At 44.9% G+C, this 19,378-nt stretch overlaps 1 protein-coding gene across 6 annotated transcripts in view; it reads left to right on the forward strand.

Annotated features, from left to right (window-relative positions):
- Positions 1-3,719, forward strand: part of Tbc1d1 (TBC1 domain family member 1) — a 214,895-nt gene extending 211,176 nt beyond the window's left edge. For all 6 annotated transcript variants that reach the window (XM_076863854.2, XM_076863855.2, XM_076863857.2 and 3 more), the window contains one exon: positions 1,879-3,719. In XM_076863854.2, the coding sequence (XP_076719969.1) occupies positions 1,879-2,079 (201 nt within the window). In that variant the 3' untranslated portion in view covers positions 2,080-3,719. The remainder of the gene's footprint in view (positions 1-1,878) is intronic.
- Positions 3,720-19,378: the final 15,659 nt, after the last annotated feature.

The raw sequence follows: 19,378 nt of genomic DNA on the forward strand, positions 1-19,378 counted from the left end.
CTTTCTCCATAAAAGAGCTTCATTCTTACTGAGGAAAACTGCCATTCTTGCAGAATGGGAAATGACTGCAAAGTTCACTACTAACCATGCAAAATTAGCTCACTTCTAAGCTGCATGTTTGTGAACATGTTTGCTATTCTCTGAGTTGTGTGGTATACCTTGCAATGCAGTGAGAATTCAGAGTGGTGGGGTAGGTCCTGGTTCAGGCCTTGACAACGGGTAGGATTTTGATGGTCGGAGAGTAATGCATAGAGATGTGCATAGAGCTGACCAGCTGTGCCTCTTAGTCTTTTTTTTTTTTTTTTTTTTTTGAGTGTTCTAGTGGCACAATTGGAGTTAGACCTGGAGTCATGAGTTTTCTGTTCAGCACAGGGATTGTCGTTTTTTGTTTTTAATACTTTTATCCATTTCTTTCTTTATTTATCTATTTATTTATTTATTTAATATGGTGCTCGGGATTGAACCCAGTGCCTTATGCATGTTGTTCCACAACCCCAGCCCCAGGGATTCTCTTACTAAAAAATCTTTAACTGGTTTGAAAACAAGAAAAAAATAGCTGTATCATTTTTTTCTACATCAAATATATGGGGCATGGAAAGAACTGGACTGATCAATGAGATAGAGTCATCCTGTACCAACCAGAGCACTGAGGGTACAGATGTGAGCTCAGGCACGCGCTAGGCAGGCTCCGGGGACCTTAGCATAAGTGTCAGAGTTGCGCCTGCTCTCAGGGAGCCCCTTCATGCCACTAGAACAGACGCTTGTTGCCTGAGAATCCAAGCCTAGTGGATTAGAGAGGAATCCCAGTTGCTAGAGAAATACCTGAGAGCTCTGGCCACCTGGCACCCATGTGTTGGGTGCTGCAGATGTGAGGTGCATGAGATCCTCAGTCCTTGTTTGGAGCTAGAGTGAGGAAGCTGCTCACCTCTGAGGATGGTGACCGGTCAGTGAGCCAGGGCCTGATGCCCTCTCAGCAGAATGCTGGGCCATCCTGTGTTCCTAAGGAAAGGAAAGTTCCTAGGTTTGTGAAGTCTTGTTAGTCTGTGGAAAATAAGAAAAGAAAGCCAGGCATGGGAATGCACACCTATAATCCCAGGAACTCGGGAAGCTGAGGCAGGAGAATTGGAATTCAAAGCCAGCCTCAGCAATTTAGAGAGGACCTGTCTCCAGGGGGAAAAAAAAAAAACACACAAAACAAGGCTGGGGATGTGGCTCAGTGTTTAAGCGCCCCTGCGTTCAATTCCTTTATTTATTTATTTATTTTATATGGTGTTTAAGCTCAGTGTTTAAGCCCCCTGCGTTCAATTCTTTCAATACCAAAAGAAAATATTTTTGGTTAGAGAGCTTGGTGGAAGCCATTTTGACCATTTGTCAGTGTGGAATCAGTTTGTACCTGTAGCTATGTTAGTGTTAGTATTATATGTAGTATTAGTCAGAATAGGCCAGGCTGTGGTCAAGTCATATATAAAGCTCCCCTTTCAGTCGCCCAGCACAAAAAGTCTGGGTGTCCCTGAACTCTCCTCCTTCTCCCTGAAGGGTTCTTTGGCTGTGCCTTCCCTGTCCTTCCTGCAGTCAAGGGGTCAGGTTTCCTCCAGTGCTATGCAACCTTCTCATTAGCTGGCACTCAGAGTAGATAAAGCAGGGAAGAAAGTGCTAGAGGCTCTCGGGTGTTTGTAGGGGCCTGCCCCAGCTTGCCTGCAAGGGAAGCTGGAAAAAAATGGCTTCCTTTGTGGCCAGACCTGATAGTCAGCCATAGGCTTGTCTCTGCCAAGACACGGCTCCAGAGTGCTCTCAAGACCAGGCAGCAGCCGAGTGCACAGCGGCCTCACTTGTGTTACCATGGATAGGTGCATTCTTATTTTTCCTTCTGTTCTCCAGATGGCAAATGGTAGGATCCAGAGCCTTGAATCCACAGTAGAGAAGCTCCTGACCAGTGAGAGCAAGCTGAAGCAGGCCATGTTGGCTTTGGAGCTGGAGAGGTCCGCCCTGCTTCAGATGGTGGAAGAGCTGCGGAGGCAACCTGCAGAGCCAGGCACTAGGGAGCCAGACTGCACCCAGCCCGAGGCCTCAGGGGACTAATGGTTCTGGAGAAATTGTACACTATTCCAATATTGTCCAGGCCTTAACTAGGAGAGACAGAAGATGCTGGAGGGAGAAAACAAAGCGTGAAGCAAACTTCTCAGGGAGGAAACTGGCTTGCCAACATGCAGATTCTTTTGAGCTCGAACTTGCAATATAGAGGGCCCACGTCCCAGTTTTTTTTATTGTCTTAGGTTGTGATTCGTCCCTTCTCCAGCTTGATTACTGTACTCAGTAGCTTTAGATGGCATGGACGTGAATAAACGCACCTTTACATTTCCTGGTTATTTCCTCTTTGAGTAGCACTATGTTGTAAAGAGCATTTGTAATACTGGGTTCCAGAAGCAGGAGAGGCTCAAAGATGATTCCTCAGGCAAAGTGTGAGTCTGTCATTCAAGAGAGGGTTTGTGTGACCACACCAGTGAGGTACAGTTGGCCCTTGTCTATTCTTATTATGGAAACCTAAGATGACCCTGGGGAAGGACTGAAATTGATTTATTTAAATTGGACATCTTGATCACTTCTAAGTAAACCTGGCTACTATCCTTGGTATTTAAGGAAGTTTGTCTTTTTAAAGAAATTGAGTGTTTCCATACAAATTTGCTGGTCTTTTAAGTGTGGTTGATCAAAGTCATGGTAGATGATATTTTCAGGGAGATCACCAGTGTTTAGACTCCAGCTGTGTGGCTGGCATGTGGCCCGCAGTGGTGCAGCCCGAGGGGTTTGCTTTTCGTGGAGGTTGCATTTCATACTATGGAGTCATGTATTTGTCCTTTCCTATTGTATGATGTACTGCAGCCACGTGTTCCTTGGAGTCCTGTCTTTTTGAACTCTTTTGAGTTCTTTCCACCCCTTGGATGTCTAGTTCCTTGCAGAAAGACAGGGCATATTGAGATTTTTAGGGGTGTCCAAGATTCTGGGACTTTAAAAAAAAAAAAAAATGGGTCTGAATTTGCAATCAGATGTATGGCAGCTGACAGTTTTCCAGAGGTAGAACATGTGTTTTGAACAGAATTCAGAACCCAGCAGCAACTCCCTCCCTCAGGATGATGAGGACCCGTGCCTTCAAACAAAATGCTGCTCCTAGCTGCCCTGGTTTCAGCTGGTCACTGTGTAGGGCCCCTCCCCTGTGCTCTCAGAATGGGTTGTTTTCTTACGAAGAATTAGAGAAGAACTGTGCGGGCACAGCTCACTTCCCTGGCAGCAGAATCATTTCTGGTCTGTCTTATGTTTCCTGGGAGTTTCTTTTGACTCTCGTGGTGGTGGAGTCTCTTTTAAGTCCCGGATGAAAGGAGGGATTGATATAGTTGGAGTCGTTTGAATCTCCTGGCCATTTCAAAGGGAGACCAAAATGCTGTCCCCTGTGCCTGAATGGTTGGTGGGCATTTGAGACTCCTTTCTGTTCCCCTGGATCAGAGAATAGTGGTTTTCATGTTCCTTTGAGTCAAGGTTTACCAAGATGACACAGTAAAGTCTAGAAGCTGCTATCCCAAGTGGTTCCACTGGATAGCTTGGAGGAACGAGAGCTTCTTTCCACATCATATTTTACTATTTGAATGTTTCATAATGTTGAATTTTGGACATCTTACTACCCTTATTCAAAAATATTGACTCTGCATTAAGAAATAAGAAAGCAATAAAACAATAAATAACCTATGCCTGTGTTTTTATGGTGTTTGTTCTTTTTAACTTTGCAGCTTTGGTTTGCAGCCCAGGAGTGCCTCATGCATACCTGTGTCCAATATGAATGTTAACTGTCACATTGTTACCCAGGTGTTGTGGTATTATGACACCTACACAGGGCGTGGATATTAGCACTGATGAGGACCAGCTCCACCAGGTGTATGAGGCAGTGAGTGCTGTTCCAAGATTGCATTGGGCAATAACACCATTAACACAAGCCTGTGGGTGTAGATTGAACAGTCAGCCTGGAACTTACCAAGGAAAGATAGAGGCAACTCAGGTCAATGTGAAGTTTTTTGGAGGCAGATTTTAAAGACATGTTTTAATTCTCCCAACATAACTATATGCACACACACATGCACTGCAAGTCCTGTCTTTAGATGTCATTTGTGCCTCTTACACTAGACATTATGAGCCCTCAGGAAGTACATACTACATAGGGCTTGGATGCAGCTGGAGAACTATAGTTACATACATTACAAACCCAAGAGTGAAAATCCAGAAGGAGCTGTGGGAATCAAGAGAAGTCACGAGTTAATCCAGCTGGGATGCAAAGCATAGCCAGCTGCTGAAGGGGGCCTGGCAGGAGGCATGGAGTTCTGTGGGAAGCTGATGCCAAAGTGATCGCCTGGTAGGTGTATAGCCAGGGATCTGGGGTCAGCCTGGGTCAACACTTGGAAAGCAAAGGTGAAAGTGAAGCAGCAGAGGAAAGGCCACAGTGGAATGGACCAGGCACGCTGGACAACAAATGGCAATTTGAGGAAAATGGCTTGCTTCCCTTTTGCCTTCCAGAGCTCACACCAGCACATTTTGGAGCCAGTCCTGATTTGGAACCACCAGAAAATGGGACTCTGGGAAACGTGGTTCTGAATTAACCAAGTTGACATGGTACAAATGGACTGCGGTTTACTCTGAAACATCTAATTTGAATGTCATGTAAGATGCATCATACAGAGGCCCTTCATCAAAGTGTATATGATTAATATTTCATAGAGTTCAGATTCATAGATGATTTTTGCCATTGATGGTGCAATACTGGAGATGAAAAACCACAGAAAACCCAGGCTGTTCCCAGACTCCCTGCCACCCTTCATCTGCTCCCTTCTGCCTGGTGTCACCAAATACTCTTTAAATGAAAATCCAGAAATGTTCCATGTGGTACAATAATTTACAAACCATGCTTTCTTAAATCTAAATGCTGCTTTAAGGGTTTGTTATGGCTCAAAATAATCTTGGGCTAGGGAAGCTGAAGGGAACCTATCTCTGCATACTAGAGAGTTGGCTCCCATCTCATTTTGTACAGGACGAGCTAAGTCAAGATCAAAAAGGTTGGCTATAAGACCAGAGTAGACCCCTACTCTACTACCTGCCCAACAGTGGACACTACCCAACTTTAATCTCAGTCCATTTCAATTTTAAAATATTTAAATTTTTTTTAAAAAAATTTAGTTGTAGATGGACACACAGTAAGTATCTATCTTTATTTTTATGTGGTGCTGAGGATCGAACCTGGCATCTCACACATTCGAGGCAAGCACTTTACCACTGAGCTACAGCCCCATCCATCAGGAACCAATTTTGATGACAATATTTTACAAAGCAGAGAGTCGGAGAATGGGAATAGGAAAGATAGAATGGATTAGACATTACTATCCTATATGCATATATGATTACATGACCAGTGTAATTCTACATCGTGTGCAACCAGAAGAACGAGAAGTTATATACTCCATATATGTATAATATGTCAAAATACAGTCTATCATGTATAACAAATTTTAAAAAGCAGAGACAGAGCTGCTTCATGTTCATAGGGTTTTCTGTTCCATGAGGAGTTCACATCTGTGTCACTCTTGAAGGTGCTTATAATGCCTTTGATTTACCTGAGTTAAAAACTGGGGGATTCTCCAGTGAGTCCCCCCATGAGTGGATTCCAAGGCAGAGAAATGCTGCCAGAGGATCTCACTTAATCAGCTACGTTTATCCATTAGAGGCGCTCTTTGTTCTGGATTCGTATTTGTTTTCTTTGAACATTGAAAAACGTTTTCATTGAAATGTTTTTAGAAGAAAAATAACACAGAATCGCCTTTGGTTGTAGAGAAGGGAGCCCTTCCACTATGTCGAGTTTTGCGCTGTCATCTCTAGAAATTATTGGAATGATTAGGGAATAAGCTTTCTGCTGTACAGCAGCCACAGTGGTAATTTTTCAGACCATCTAAATTAATAACACTAAAATAGAAGCCTCTGAGTAGATAAAGGCCTTTTTAGAAAAACCTGTTAATCACCCGTTTGGGTTGCAAACCCTAATAGGAAAGTGTTTGGACTTACATCACCATGTGTATGTTTATTAATAAATTTGTGCATAACTAAATTATTCTAGAAGTTTTGAATGAAGTAAAATAAGTTGTTTAAAAATAATGTTGCTATCTGCTGAGGTTTTGGGTTTTGTTTTGTGGTCCTGAGGATTAAATCCGGGCCTTTGCTCATGCTCGGTAAGTGTTCTACCACTGAGCCCTAATCCCAAGCCCTATGCAGTGCTTTTTTTTTTTTTTTTTTTTAATTGGTACTGCAGATTGAACCCTGGGGCACTTAACCTCTGATCCACACCCCCAGCCCTTTTTATATTTTATTTAGAGACAGGATCTCACTGAATTGCTAAATTGCTGAGGCTGCCTTTGAACTTGCAATCCTCCTGCCTCAGCCTCCCAAATTGCTGGGATTACAGGTGTGCACCACCATGCCCAGCCCTATCCAGTCTTTTTTTAAGGACATTATTTTAAATGTTGTTTTAAGACTGTGATCTACTGCTTCAGATGTCAATTTCCTAGTTCAACTTAATATGATAGTTGGTGTTTTGATGGTGGTTTTGCATTACTGGGGATTGAACCCAGGTGCTCTTCCCCTGGGCTAAATCCCCAGCCCTTTTTATTTTTTGACAAATCTCACTAAGTTACTGAGACTGGCCTCAAATTGGTGATCTATTGCCTCACCCTCCTGAGTTGCTGAGATTACTGACATGCACCCACTATGTCGGACTGAGAGTTGGTTTTGATGCACTCTCACAACTGAAAAAAAAAAAAAAAAGTAGCTTCTCAAACCTAGTAACTACATGGAGGAAAAACACTACTGATCACACTAAGTCATGATGCCCAGTATGCACTTTTGTTCACCAGTTAGACAGAAGGCTTTGTTGAAATCTGGCTAGTGAATTTCCATCTTTTCTGATGGCAGGCAATTCAAACTAATCAAAATGTGTTAAGAGTTTTATAATTTTAACCAAAGGCTTTAAAACACTGAAACTCTTTATTTGGAAACTTGAACAAATTATAAAAGCATTTCCAAGTTTGTTTGAGTAACACCCTCACATGATTTTTGCCAAAACATGACCTAAACAATGGAAACACTTTGAAACATTCTTTTCTGAAAAGGCCTCTCCATAGCATTTTCTCAGTGAACTTTTCTTGGGTTCAGCCCACTTGGAGCCCTCTGCTCTGGATATAATGTCACGGTGGAGGTAGAAGTTTCTGGCCATCACATGGCCACCTGCTCACCTGCGTGTACCTATGTAGGCATACCATCTCTGCAGCAACCCTTTCCTACAGAACTACAGAAGTGCTTGGCTGGGTGGAGCAGAAAGAAGAGCTCAACACTGTGTGTGTGTGTAGAATGGAGCCCGTGAATCACAGTACTGTTACTTGAGTGCCTTTTCCTCAGACCCATGGTAGCTGACTGGGACAGCCTAACATGGCCGGGATCTCGCATCTTTGTTATATTCTTTCTCCCGGGCAGGTTTGTCTGCTTTTCCTCACTCTTTTGACTACAATTTCCTGCCCTTATTTTTCCCTTATTCCATAATTGGATCTGTGTTGTTGACTAGCTTTGAAGGTCTCCTTTCCACTCTTCTAGAAATGTCACCCTGCAGAGATGGAGCTGAACAGTAGACACCCCAGTGTCTATCTTGAAAACGGATGCAGATGGTGAAGTGGTGCATTAGGAAGGTAGAGGCAAGTTTGCTTGGAGGTCTATTGACTGGTATCAAATTCCGTTCACCTCAGTTCTGCCTGAATTTTCTATGAGAAAGGGTATCACCTGTTTTCCTTCCTTTGAAGTACACGGCCATCAACTCTACTACCTTTCATACACTCCATCTAAACAGCCTGGTTACTCAGAAGGATAAAGTTAGCTTTTCCACTTAGAATCCCTCTCTCTTCAATAAGCCCTGTCTTCACAGTTGAGCCGGCCCTCCCTGTCTCTTCAGGAGCAGTTCCACAGCCACCATGTCTCACCTGCTTGCCAGCAGCCCCTTCCTAGCAAGGGTTTTGGTGCTCCCTACTACATACCAAGCCTTACGCTAGGTTCTCAGGCCATCTGTCCAGTGTCTGCCTTCATTGAGGTTTTTATCTAGGAGGGGATCGGAGATAGGAATGAGTAAACAAGATCTATCACGGGGTGGGGGGTTTCCACACAGAGAAGCCTCACCTAGGAGCTGGGATTCCGGGGAGACTGGAAGGATAAGAAAAGGAACCAGTTAACAAAGGAGTGGGGTGGGGGTATTCTGAGAAGTTTAGTAGAAGAGGGAAGACTCCTTTCCGAAAGATGCATTGTGTCTTGTAACGAGTCCTTTCAAAAACTTCAAATCTGCTATGGTCTGAATGTGGGTGTCCCACTAAAATTCTATGTTGGATCCCAATATCTGGTGTGCTTGCATTAAGAGGTGAGGTTCTCTGGGAAGTGGCTGAGTCGTGAGTGCTCCACTCATGAAGGAGATTAGTGTCCCTATAAAAGAAGCTCCAGGGAGCTGCTGTGCCCTTCCACCATGGGAAGATGCAGCAAGGAGGTACCCATCATCTATTAAGAATGGGCCCTCATCCTCCTGTGTCTTGATTTTGGAATTCCCAGCTTCCAGAATTATGAGCAATAAACTCCTGTTGTTTATAAATCACCCAGTCTAAGCAGCTCAAACAGAGAAAGACACCCACCTAACAGCGTGTCTTCTTCAGATAACAAAAAACAATACTTTTGAGGATAAATTTCCTGTTACTGTATTGTCCCATAAATAGAAAAGGTAAGTTATTGTCTTGATCTACTACTTCAGTGTACACAAGGGACTCTGCTCTTCTCAATTTAGCATCAAACTGCAAGGAGACGGGAGTTGGTAAGATGGTGAGACGGTACAGTACAGCACCTGGCAAGGCCTGGCCTTGTTTCGGCTGACGATGGCCTCACGGGCGGGCGTATCCCACAGCCAGCCTGCAGACCCAGCCCCGTTGACTTCATGCTGTGATGATCAGCAAGGAGAAGCTAGGAATTGGAAAGACGTTCCTCAACATCTGGGGAAAGTCAGGTGTGATTTCATGGCATGAGAGTGTAAGGAGACTTTGTGAAATTCTCTAAAAGTAAATCCAGACTTTATTCAAATGACATTTCAGGGTACAGAGAAAATGTGAACAAGAGAAAAAGAATTGTGGCGCGTAGAGCCAAGTGAAACCTGTCTGCATGGACTGTGGGAATGTCCTTAAATCCTTGGTGCCTTGTTGAAGAAACCCCCCGAACTTTTCAGGTTCTTTTCCCAAACTATGTTTGCTTTTAGTTCCATTTCGGCTGTGCAACTGAACATGTGATCCTATTTTGACCTGACATTTTCAGAACATTCAAATCCAAATTGGTGGCCTTCCCATTGGCCATGGTTCTGACCCATGTCTCATTTTTACCCTCTTCAGTTTTACTTTGGTCCAGTTATTTCATAATTTCTCAAATCTATAGCATCCTCAAAATATGTGAGGAACAAGATAGAACTTGGTGACTATAAATTGAAGCAACCTCCAGTGGGTATAAAGGACAGGCCCTGGTGTCAATGGAATCCAACCCTGATTGCCTGTTAAATGGAAATAACATTATTTTGAGGGACTGTTGTGTGAATGTTTATGAAAAGCAAAGAACTCTATGGCTGACACCAAGTTAACAAACAATAACTGTTGTCATTACATGATGATGCTATAAGTTAAATGGATCCAGTTCTGTGAGCTTGAAATCACCCCAGGCAAAATTCCTCTCCAGATTGTAAACATTTAAAATAGGTGATCTGTAGAATCATTATGAGTCCCTAAGATCATTTCATGCTGGGTCAATATAATTCTATGTTTCTGAAAGTTCAACAACCAAACGTAAGATGGGAAGCTGTGAGAAAGCAAACTTTGGTGCAAGAAAAGCTTTTGACAACATCTATCTCAATAGCTTAAAATAAAGGTTATTAAAGAAAAGTTCAGGACAGTCCAGATGGGTGGACTTAACAAGATAAACTTGTAGAACTGTAGATGGTGCTTCTGAGTCTCAGTTATATGTTAGAATAACCCTGGGAGATTTTTAACAGTACCAATGTGGGTAATAAACTCAGACTCCCTGGGGTAGGGCCTAGACATTGTTGTTCTTGTTTGTTAAACTCCCCAGTGATTTTAAAGTTTAGCTAAGATTGGAAACTACTGCTGTAATTGGTAATAGACTGAGGTGAGCCTGAGAGCCATGAATTTAATTTCCTGAGCTGGGTTTTAATTTATTAAAGGACAGTGTATTTTGTAGGTCCTTAGCCAGCCAGTGCACATTTATATCAGAGACCTATATGGAGATCTAGGGAGCATGCCTTTGAAATGCAGTGAATGACAGGACTTTGATTGACATTGACAAGCTAGACAAGTGACCTGATTTGAGCAAAATGCACTTTTATGTCAGATTCTAAACTCACCATAGGGCAGTGGGTCCCAAAGTATAGACCACAGACCAATGGTGTCAATGTCTACTGAAACTTGCCAGAAATGCATTAATTGGTTCTTCTTCAACCTACTAGCTCAGAAATTCTGGAGGGTGGGATTGACACTTAACAAGTCCTTCAGGGGATTCTGATGCATGCTCCAGTTTGAGAACCACTGTGCAGAGGAAGAGTCCCACTGGATGAGCACAGAATGGGAGATACCTGGGTTAGCAACAGCCATGACTGTGAAGAGCCTCTTTATTGATTTATAGTTTTATTCTTGCTTTCTGATTGCTATAAAGACCTTCATATTTTGCAGGTCATGAGACTTGTTTATTCTGTGTTCATAGTATAAATCCAGTTATTGAAAATCTGAGTAATTTTGGAAATCGTTAAATAGTTAGAAATGTTGAGTATGTAGTATAACGATACAGTAGTAGAGTTGCCATATGTCAGCCACTGTTATTAGCCACTAGGATGAATATTAGCTCATTTACAGGGAAAGACGTGATTATAGCTACTGGTTGGTTAGCAAGTGTTGAGGGTAAAAAAATTGAACTTTCAGTGTTTTTGATAGGTCACTAGGAGCTCTGTGTACCTGAGCATCTTTGGGATAAATACATGAAATTTAAAAATTAACGATCACTGTGAATTAAATTTTAACGCCCCCACACCCACTTGTCCCCAAATTAAAAACAACACAGGGGCAGGTAAGAGGAAGAAGAAAAACCTGTCTCGAAACATGGAGGGAGCAAGAGAAGGCAGAGAAGTTGGGAGAGACCCTGCAAGGCAGACACCTTGCCTTATTTGCACACATCTGTAAGAGCTGGCGTGTCTGAGGGCAGGGCTGCCAGCTGAGTGTGGGACAGTGTCAGGCCTGTGACTGGGTCCAGCCTGAGCCCCTCTAACTGCTTCTCGGACCAGGAAGGTTCAACGATGCCACCTTGGCTACATCAGTGCTGCTTGAGAGTGTGCCGAAGCCCACCATTTTAAGGATTTTGCTTCTCAGAAAGATTAAAAATCTGTTAGCACGTGGTAAGGGTACTGAGAAGTCCTACCGTAAAGAAACCCAGTTTTATGGTTTGAATATGAGGTGTCACCCCAAAGCTCCTGAGGGAATTTGGGGGGCCGGGACAATTAAATTACGAGAGCTGTAACCTAATTGGTGGATTAATAGAGATTACCAATTTGAATGGATTCATGGGGGTAACTGTAGGCAGGTAGGATATGGCTAGAGAAAATAGGTAACCGGGGTGTGTCTTTGGGGTTTATATTTCCCTGGTGCTTTGCCTGCTCTTTCCCTGCTTCTCAGCAGCCTTGAGCTGAGCAGCCTTCCTCTACCAGGCCTCGCTGCTGTGAAGTTCTGCCTGACCTCAGGCCCACAGCAGTGAGTCAGCCTCTCTGTGGACTGAGACCTCTGAAACATGAGCCCTAACAAACTCTTCCTGTTTTAACTTACTCATATCAAGTATTTTAGTCACAGCCACAAAAAGCTAACACACCTGGTTTCTATCTTTTTCAGCAGGTGGGTAACATGTTTCGCCCCCTGGTAGATATGTTCCATACATGTGACGGATGCTCCAGCCTGCAGCAGAAACATACGAGACAAAAACGAAGTCCTCCAGAGCTCCCTCCACCTCCTCCCACCACCCAGAGTAATGGCTTCACTCAAGTCTCAGCTCAAATGTTACTCCTGACCACCTGGCAGCTCACCCCACAGCATCTGCCCCTTCCTTCTCATCAGCCTGTACCCTCCTTTTCCCATCCGGGTTCCTTATTCCAACAACCTATTCCAAGTTTGGTTGCTTATTATTTGTCTTGGCCAGAGAAAAGGAAGATGAGAGGGGCAAGGCCTGCTTTCCTCACTGTTCTATCCTACAACCACACCTGGGCATACGAGATGCTCAAATATTCACTGAACAATTGAAATACGTCTTCCATTTTTGATAGAGACTCCCAGAACTTGCTCTCTAATAGACTTGTGCTTGGGTTTTAAATCCTTAAGTATATTCAACCCTTCATAATATAAATTATTTTGTTGTGCCCAATGTGCTTGAGAATAGGCCCCCATGGTCTAGAACATTTGTCGCTGGTCACTCTGTCTCTATGATAGTCCCATCTCCCCAGGTTCCTGGGGGCTTTATGTTCCAGCTGTGGTGGGAGCCAGAAGAGACAAGGGAAGCTGACAGCTCTCTTCCTCACCAGGGGACCCTCCTTCTGAAAAGAGCTGCATAATGTTCACGCCCACTTACTGTTATGGCTCAATCAAGGGAGAGGCCACAGAGTCATCTGATTTATCCCCCACCAGAAAAATCATATTCTTATCTAAACTATCTTGATTTACAAGATTTTTTAATGGCTTAAAAGTGCCTTATCAGCTTAAGCTGATCTAAGAACATAAATATTTCATAATTGTGATAATACATACAGCTCCAGATGCAAGAAAATTTCCATCCCCATGGATGATCCTTATAAATAAACCAAGCAATCACACACTGCAGAAATAACTAGAATTTCTGACTTCCCAGGGAGCCAAATGGAAATGCCCAGGCCAAGTGAATGCTAAAGTCATTGCATACTTAAAACGTGGTCAGGCGCTTCATAGGAGCCAACTAGGAGTTTGGGTCCAACTAGAACCAGGCATTAAGTGGAACCTAGTTAACTAGGTTAGGAGCCCTAAAGTTGAATTTTTAGGCTTTGTTTTGGGGGAATGGGGACTACAACAAAAGGATCTTATATAAAGGATCTGGTTAAAACCAAACAGAAACAAGACTCCAGCATCCAGTGGCAGGTCTGGAATCAGATTTGACTCTGAGGCTTATGTGCCATGTGTCGCAGCCTCTGCCATCTGGATGCATGGTGGCCTGCAACCCAGCAGGGTCCCGGATGATTAAAAACAGGCCCAGGCGCTGGTCCACGAGACGGAGATTTTCAGCATCACTGGTTAAAATAAAATAGTTTCCTTTTAACCAGAAAAGATCAGTTATCAGAAGAACCTCATTTCCTCAGCATTTTAATTTTTGAGATTTTTCTGGTGATAAGAAAGAAAATTATTTTTCAAGGGAGAGCACTCTAGCAATTTCTCTGGGGAAATTTTATCTTCTGGAGCAAGGTGTCCATGTGTTCCTTTTTTGGGATGGACACAGAAGAAGCTGAGACAAAAATCAAGTAAGCCTAGGTCTTCCCAATCACTCAGTTCCCAGGCGACTGGTACCTGCCTGAGGGCAAGGCTGCACATGTTGGCCAGAAGAGGTCATTTGATTCAAGCTGTCACCATAAATCTCCCTAGAGCACAAGTGATGATTTCTTTTACTCCTCTGATTCCAGATCCTCCAAGTAAGTATCTTGGCAGGCGGTGACTGTGGAGGGAAGAGAGGAGTGAATGCCTGGAAAAGTCAGGCCGACTCTGGGTTTGGGAAGTTTCCAGGTCCGTGCCAGCAGGGTGGAGACATGTGAAACTCCAGGTCCCCACCCAGGCTTGAAGATGGGTGGGTGGGCCCCAGCCACAACCTCACATCTCAGCCCTCTCCAGAGTTTGCCGGGAGGTTCCAGCATTCTCTGTCCAAGGCAGGCATCCTCAGCCTGTGGTGTCCTGGGGCTGTGCGGCTGTGGCCACAAACACTAACCCAGTCAGGAAGCCCCTCGGTGTTCATGAGAGGATCAGGTCTAAATGGGCTCAAGTCCTAAGAGCACCAAAAGAAAATATTCCTCATGTATATGTTTGGAAACATTTTCTCATAGGCAGAGGCCCACAGAGCCTTCAAAGGCCACAAACCCAGAAACGTTCTGGAAGCCCAAGAAGCTTTCCCCTACCTCCTGAGGCTGCAGGGCAAGGCTGCAATGTCCTCCAGATGGTGCCTCAGCCTCTCCCCTCTCATTCTTTTAGCTTCCTGTTTCTTCCCTCCTCAGAAGCTTCGCTGCATCTGTGAGAGTCAGGAAGGACAGAGAAGCCAGTGCCCTCTGAGAGAGGGTCTCGACGCAGAATGGGCAGAGTCCCCAGGGCCTGAGGTTCTGGGGGGAGTGTAGATACTTTCTGTGTTTATTCATGGTACCCACCATGCATTCCCACCCCCAGACTAGCACTCAGACCACGGAGGACCCAGAAAGATGCCAGAAAAGAAGCATAGAACGGTTAGATTCTTTGCCATATTAAATGGCTTCTGTCTGGATCCTTCCTCTACTGGCTCCCTCCTTGTCTGTGGTCTTTCCCGCTGCCACCTCAGTCTGGCTTGCAGTGAGAACGCCGCTCCCGGCCCCTCCCCAGCATCCCTACATCTGAACCCCAGAGCAGCAAAGACTCCAGCTGAAGACCCCCCAACCATAAGATGCAAATCAAGTCAATGCTGTAGGATTGTACTGCCCAGTATTATAGCCCCTGGACACAAGGGACAGAAGCTAGTCCAGATGGAGAGACACTATCGTATGACATACACATCAGACTTTGCATACTATGAAAAGGGAACACAATGTCTGTCGTTAGTGATCCATGCCATTAGCATAGACCAAACATATTTGTGTCATTCCGCAAAGTCACAGTTTATTGAGTAACAATAAATTCACAGGCTACACCACTTTCAGCCAGCACAATTTGTTGAATACTCACGGGTCACCTGATGTAGTCATGAGTAGCATAATCACAGGTTCTTTTTTTCCAATCTTAATTACTAATATCTCTAACACTCCAGTCAAACATCACACTTTAGACAATTATATGGACAGGTTACAGAAAGGCTAAGAAATGGTTAAGGCAGCCACAGGGGTTGAGGAGGCTGAGCTGAGAGCAAAGTCAGGGAGAAGAGATGAATGCAAAGGATCTCTGTAGGTGGTCAGATGACAACCAGCCAAAGAACTTATTCAGAGTACAGAGCTGCCAAAGTGCAAGAATTTATTCTGGGCAGGGTCCGCATGGACCGGACAGTTTCCAAGTGTCAGTATGGAGTGTCATCTTGGAGTAGGCCGAGCATGGTTGTCCCGGGCAGGAGAAACCATGTTGTACTGAAGCCCAAGGACAGATTCAGAGGTTCATCACTGTGGCGATTTCTCTGGGCAAGGCTTGTGACAAGGAATGACCAAGTGACAGGTTCAGGGTGCCCCGTGTCCAGTCTTGGGGTGCTCCTCCTTTATGGGCCTCAGGTAATGGGGTTGCTTCATTCAGTGATCTGGTGAATTCGATAAGCTCATGAACCTGGTTTTTCTGATATGAGTTGGATACACCTGTACATCCATATGCTCTGATTAATAAGTTCACAGGTGGCCATTTTTATTAGTGTGATTAGTTTATCAGTTTGTGCCTTAGGATTGTGCTAAGCAGATGGTGGTTGTTTACTTGTATAAACTAGATGTGGAGTCATTTACCTCAGCACCTAAACTCAACATGGAGTAGCTTATGGCCAAGTACTGCTTTACCCATTGGAGTAGCCGGTGAGGCTCAGCCTGAAAATTGCTGCTCCATTCATCATGGAATGACCCTGACCAGGGCACAGAGTACTCTCCACCTGTCTCATTAATAATGTTTATATTAATACATTTCAAAACAGGACTGTTTTTGATGGGCTGCATTAAATAAAATAGATTATTAAACTTAATTTCATCTTTTAAATTTTCATTTTTACTAATGTGATTGCTAGAAAACTTGAAATGCACTGTGTGCTTTGTATCATATTTCTTTTCCTTTTTTTTTTTTTTTTCCTGTACTGGGGATTAAACCCAGGAGTGCTCTACCACTGAAATACATCCCTAGCCCTTTTTATTTTTCATTTTGAGACAGATCTCACTAAATTGCCCAGCTGGCCTTGAACTTGTGATCCTCCTTCCTTAGACGCCCAAATAGCTGGGATTATAGGCGTGTCACTTTGTATTTCTAGGAGTGCTGAAAGAAATGTCAGTGTGGCCTCAGGGTTAGGAGAGGTTAGACAGGGGAGGTTGGGGAGGTGCTGAGATCAGAGGGGAGAGTCTCATTAGGGAATTGAGAGGAGGGCTTTGGGGCTTTCCGCTGGAAAGAAAGGATTTCACTTGCTAGCAGAGCAGCCCAGCTGGGGCAGACCCCGCAGGAGGTGAATGGGGTTTTCTCTGGTGTCTATTTCGGATGACTGTTAGTGCAAGCTTGCCTTTTGTTCTGCCAGGCACATCAGTGGTAGGAAGTGGGAAGTGAGATGTGGTCTGTCTGAGTCCCCAGCCCTTAGGAGGAAGGGACCCAGGCTGGCCCTGGGAATCACTGGTGCAGGCAGACAACAGAGAGGCCTTGAGTCCAGGCACAAAGTCTATAGGAACATCTGCGGTTCAGTGTACAGAACTATCCCAAGCACTTACTGTCCATGTAACCTTCTCAGAAATTACATCCAGCTGTTTTTCACAAATAAGAGGGTAAAGTCTCTGTGGGGCTACTGACAGGCAGAGAGCCACACAGAGAGGAAATCAGGATTTGTCCCCACAATTCTGGGCCCACTCTGGACCATCACGTATGTATAACCTTGTTCCAACTACTGCCTGGCCCCAGCTGCCACCCCAGCTACCCCATCTGGCTGTGTCCATCCCCAACACATGCCGCCCGGGAGCGCTCCTGTGCTCTGCTGGCTGTCCCTAACCCAACAGGTACAGCCTGAGTCTGGGCCCAGCACCCAGCCCTGTGCGGCGAAGCACCCACCAGCGTGCTCTTCAGAGCCTTCTGAAGGCTGGGGAGTCCGGGATCCTCTGCAGCTCCGTGCTTGGACCCCACGGCCCCCCAGGTCCCTTCAGGATCGGGGAGTGGACACGTCGGGGCATTGCTTTTTGTCCAGCCCTGTTTCCCTTGGCAGGTCCCATCTGGCATTTAGATATTATAAATAGCTGCAGCTTGGGTATGACGGGTGGAGACCTGGAGCCGCCCTCCACCCTGAAGGGGAAAGAAAGCTCATTTAGTTCACTTCTGTGCTTGGAAGCCTCCAGCTATTTAGAATGCCAATTAGGCAGCAGCTGCTGGTTGTTTTTTCCTTCCCCTCTCCCAGGATGGCCTGTCTGATTTTCTGTGCCTGTTGACTTCAGTGCTCACAGGAGGCTGGGTGGGGCAGGCGTGGCCAGCCCACAGGCGCTCAGAACGTGGGCTGGCTCAGTTTGGCTGCTCTTGGCAAGAGCCTGTGGCTGGGGGTGGGAGAGGGTCCATGAAGGACCAGCCCTTCTCTGTTACTTCCAGGATGTCAGAGTTTGGGGTAAGAGGAAAGATGTTTCCCTGAAAGGGCAGCACAGCTGGCCGGTGCCTGAGGAAGTCCTGAACTAGTGGCCTCAACAGCTACCCTGGGCAGGAAAGGTTCTAGAGCTCTTGCTTCCTGCAGCACTTGGGTCTGTGCATGACTCATGTGACCTAGATCATGTGCCTTTTTGCAGTTTGTGTCTGTTCCAACTCGCTGTTTTTCCATAAGTGTGGTCAGGATTGCAGTTCCTGCCCTGATTTAGAGGGAGGATGCCTGGTGGCACACAGTCGGGCTTACAGAAGTCTACTTTTATCAGCTTCCTATTAGGGTGAGACACAAAGCCAGATGACTTGGAAATGACTGAATGCAATTTATAGGAAAACCAAAATAAATTGGAGGCCTTCCATTTCTCAGCCAAATGTTAATATTGAAAGTATACAAGAGGTGGGAGTCTCTGGGAAACATTGAGTCATAAGGATGGAGCCCTCATGAGTGGAATTAGTGCCCTAATAAAAGAGACCCGAGGGAGCTCGTTCACCCCTTCCACCATGTGAGCACTCAGTGAGAAGTCCCCTTCAACGAGAAAGACAGCCCTCATTGTATAGCAAATCTGATGGAGCCTCCATCATGGACTGCCCAGCCTCCAAAAGTGAGAAATAAGTTGGCAGTTTATAAGCCACCCATGCTAAGGTATCTTGGTATGGTAGCCCAAACAGACTAAGACCTTTCTGCTCTCCTTATCTCGATTGGTGGCACCAAGGCCCATCTAAAGCAGAAACCTGGAATTCGTTCTATTCTCCATCTTCCATATCTAAGTAGTCCCGAAGTTCCATTAAACTACTGTTTGACATTTCTCATATTCATCCCCAATGACCCTACTCTAGTTCCTTCATCATCTTTAACCTGGACAATGGTAGGAATCAAACTGGCCTTACCATCTCTCCTATGCACTCCCTTCCAATTCATTCTCCATATTGCTGTATGAGAGATGAATGTAAAACACAAATATGACCATGAAGGGCCAGCCCTTCGTGGTAAAAGCTCTGCACACAGATGGTTCAAACTCCTATGCACAACACTCAAGATTTCATCTCTTCCTTCCCTCTCCTAACCAATCTTTTGACACCTCCTCTTTCTACTCATCTCCAATCATTTTGAACTACTCACAATTCCCTAACCCAGGAAAAGACTTTACGCTTTTGTGCTGGTAGCAGAAACATTTACATCTCATGGAAGAGCCATGAGTTCCTGTACATGTCACTTTCCCAGTTTGCATCCCTGAGGTATGTGATCAGTTCTGGACAACAGGCTGTGAATGGAAATTATATGCATCGCCTCTGAGTGGAAGTGTTTAACAACCACCATATCACCTTCTGACCTTTTTGTTTTCCTGCAATCCCAATTTAGAAGTTACCTGGTCCAGGCGGCACAACTGTAAGAGTCTCTCCCCTGGATCCCCAAGTCACTGAATGGAGCAGAGCCTTCCCTCAACTCCTGCTGCTCAGCTGGCCTGCATTGGGTGTGTGGTTGGAGTGATAACCTGACCTCTATTAAGCTTCAGAGGGCTATTTTGTTACCGCAGTGTAAATGAGGTTATCCTGACTCATGCAGTACCTTTGTAGGAGCTAGTTCTCTGCCTGCTCCAACCCCCTTCAGCTGCCTGGGAAAGTCCTACTGGTCCTTCCAGGGATCGTGGTCTTCTTTT

This window comes from Callospermophilus lateralis, chromosome 8, assembly GCF_048772815.1.
Source record: "Callospermophilus lateralis isolate mCalLat2 chromosome 8, mCalLat2.hap1, whole genome shotgun sequence".
Classification (NCBI taxonomy): Eukaryota; Metazoa; Chordata; class Mammalia; order Rodentia; family Sciuridae; genus Callospermophilus; species Callospermophilus lateralis.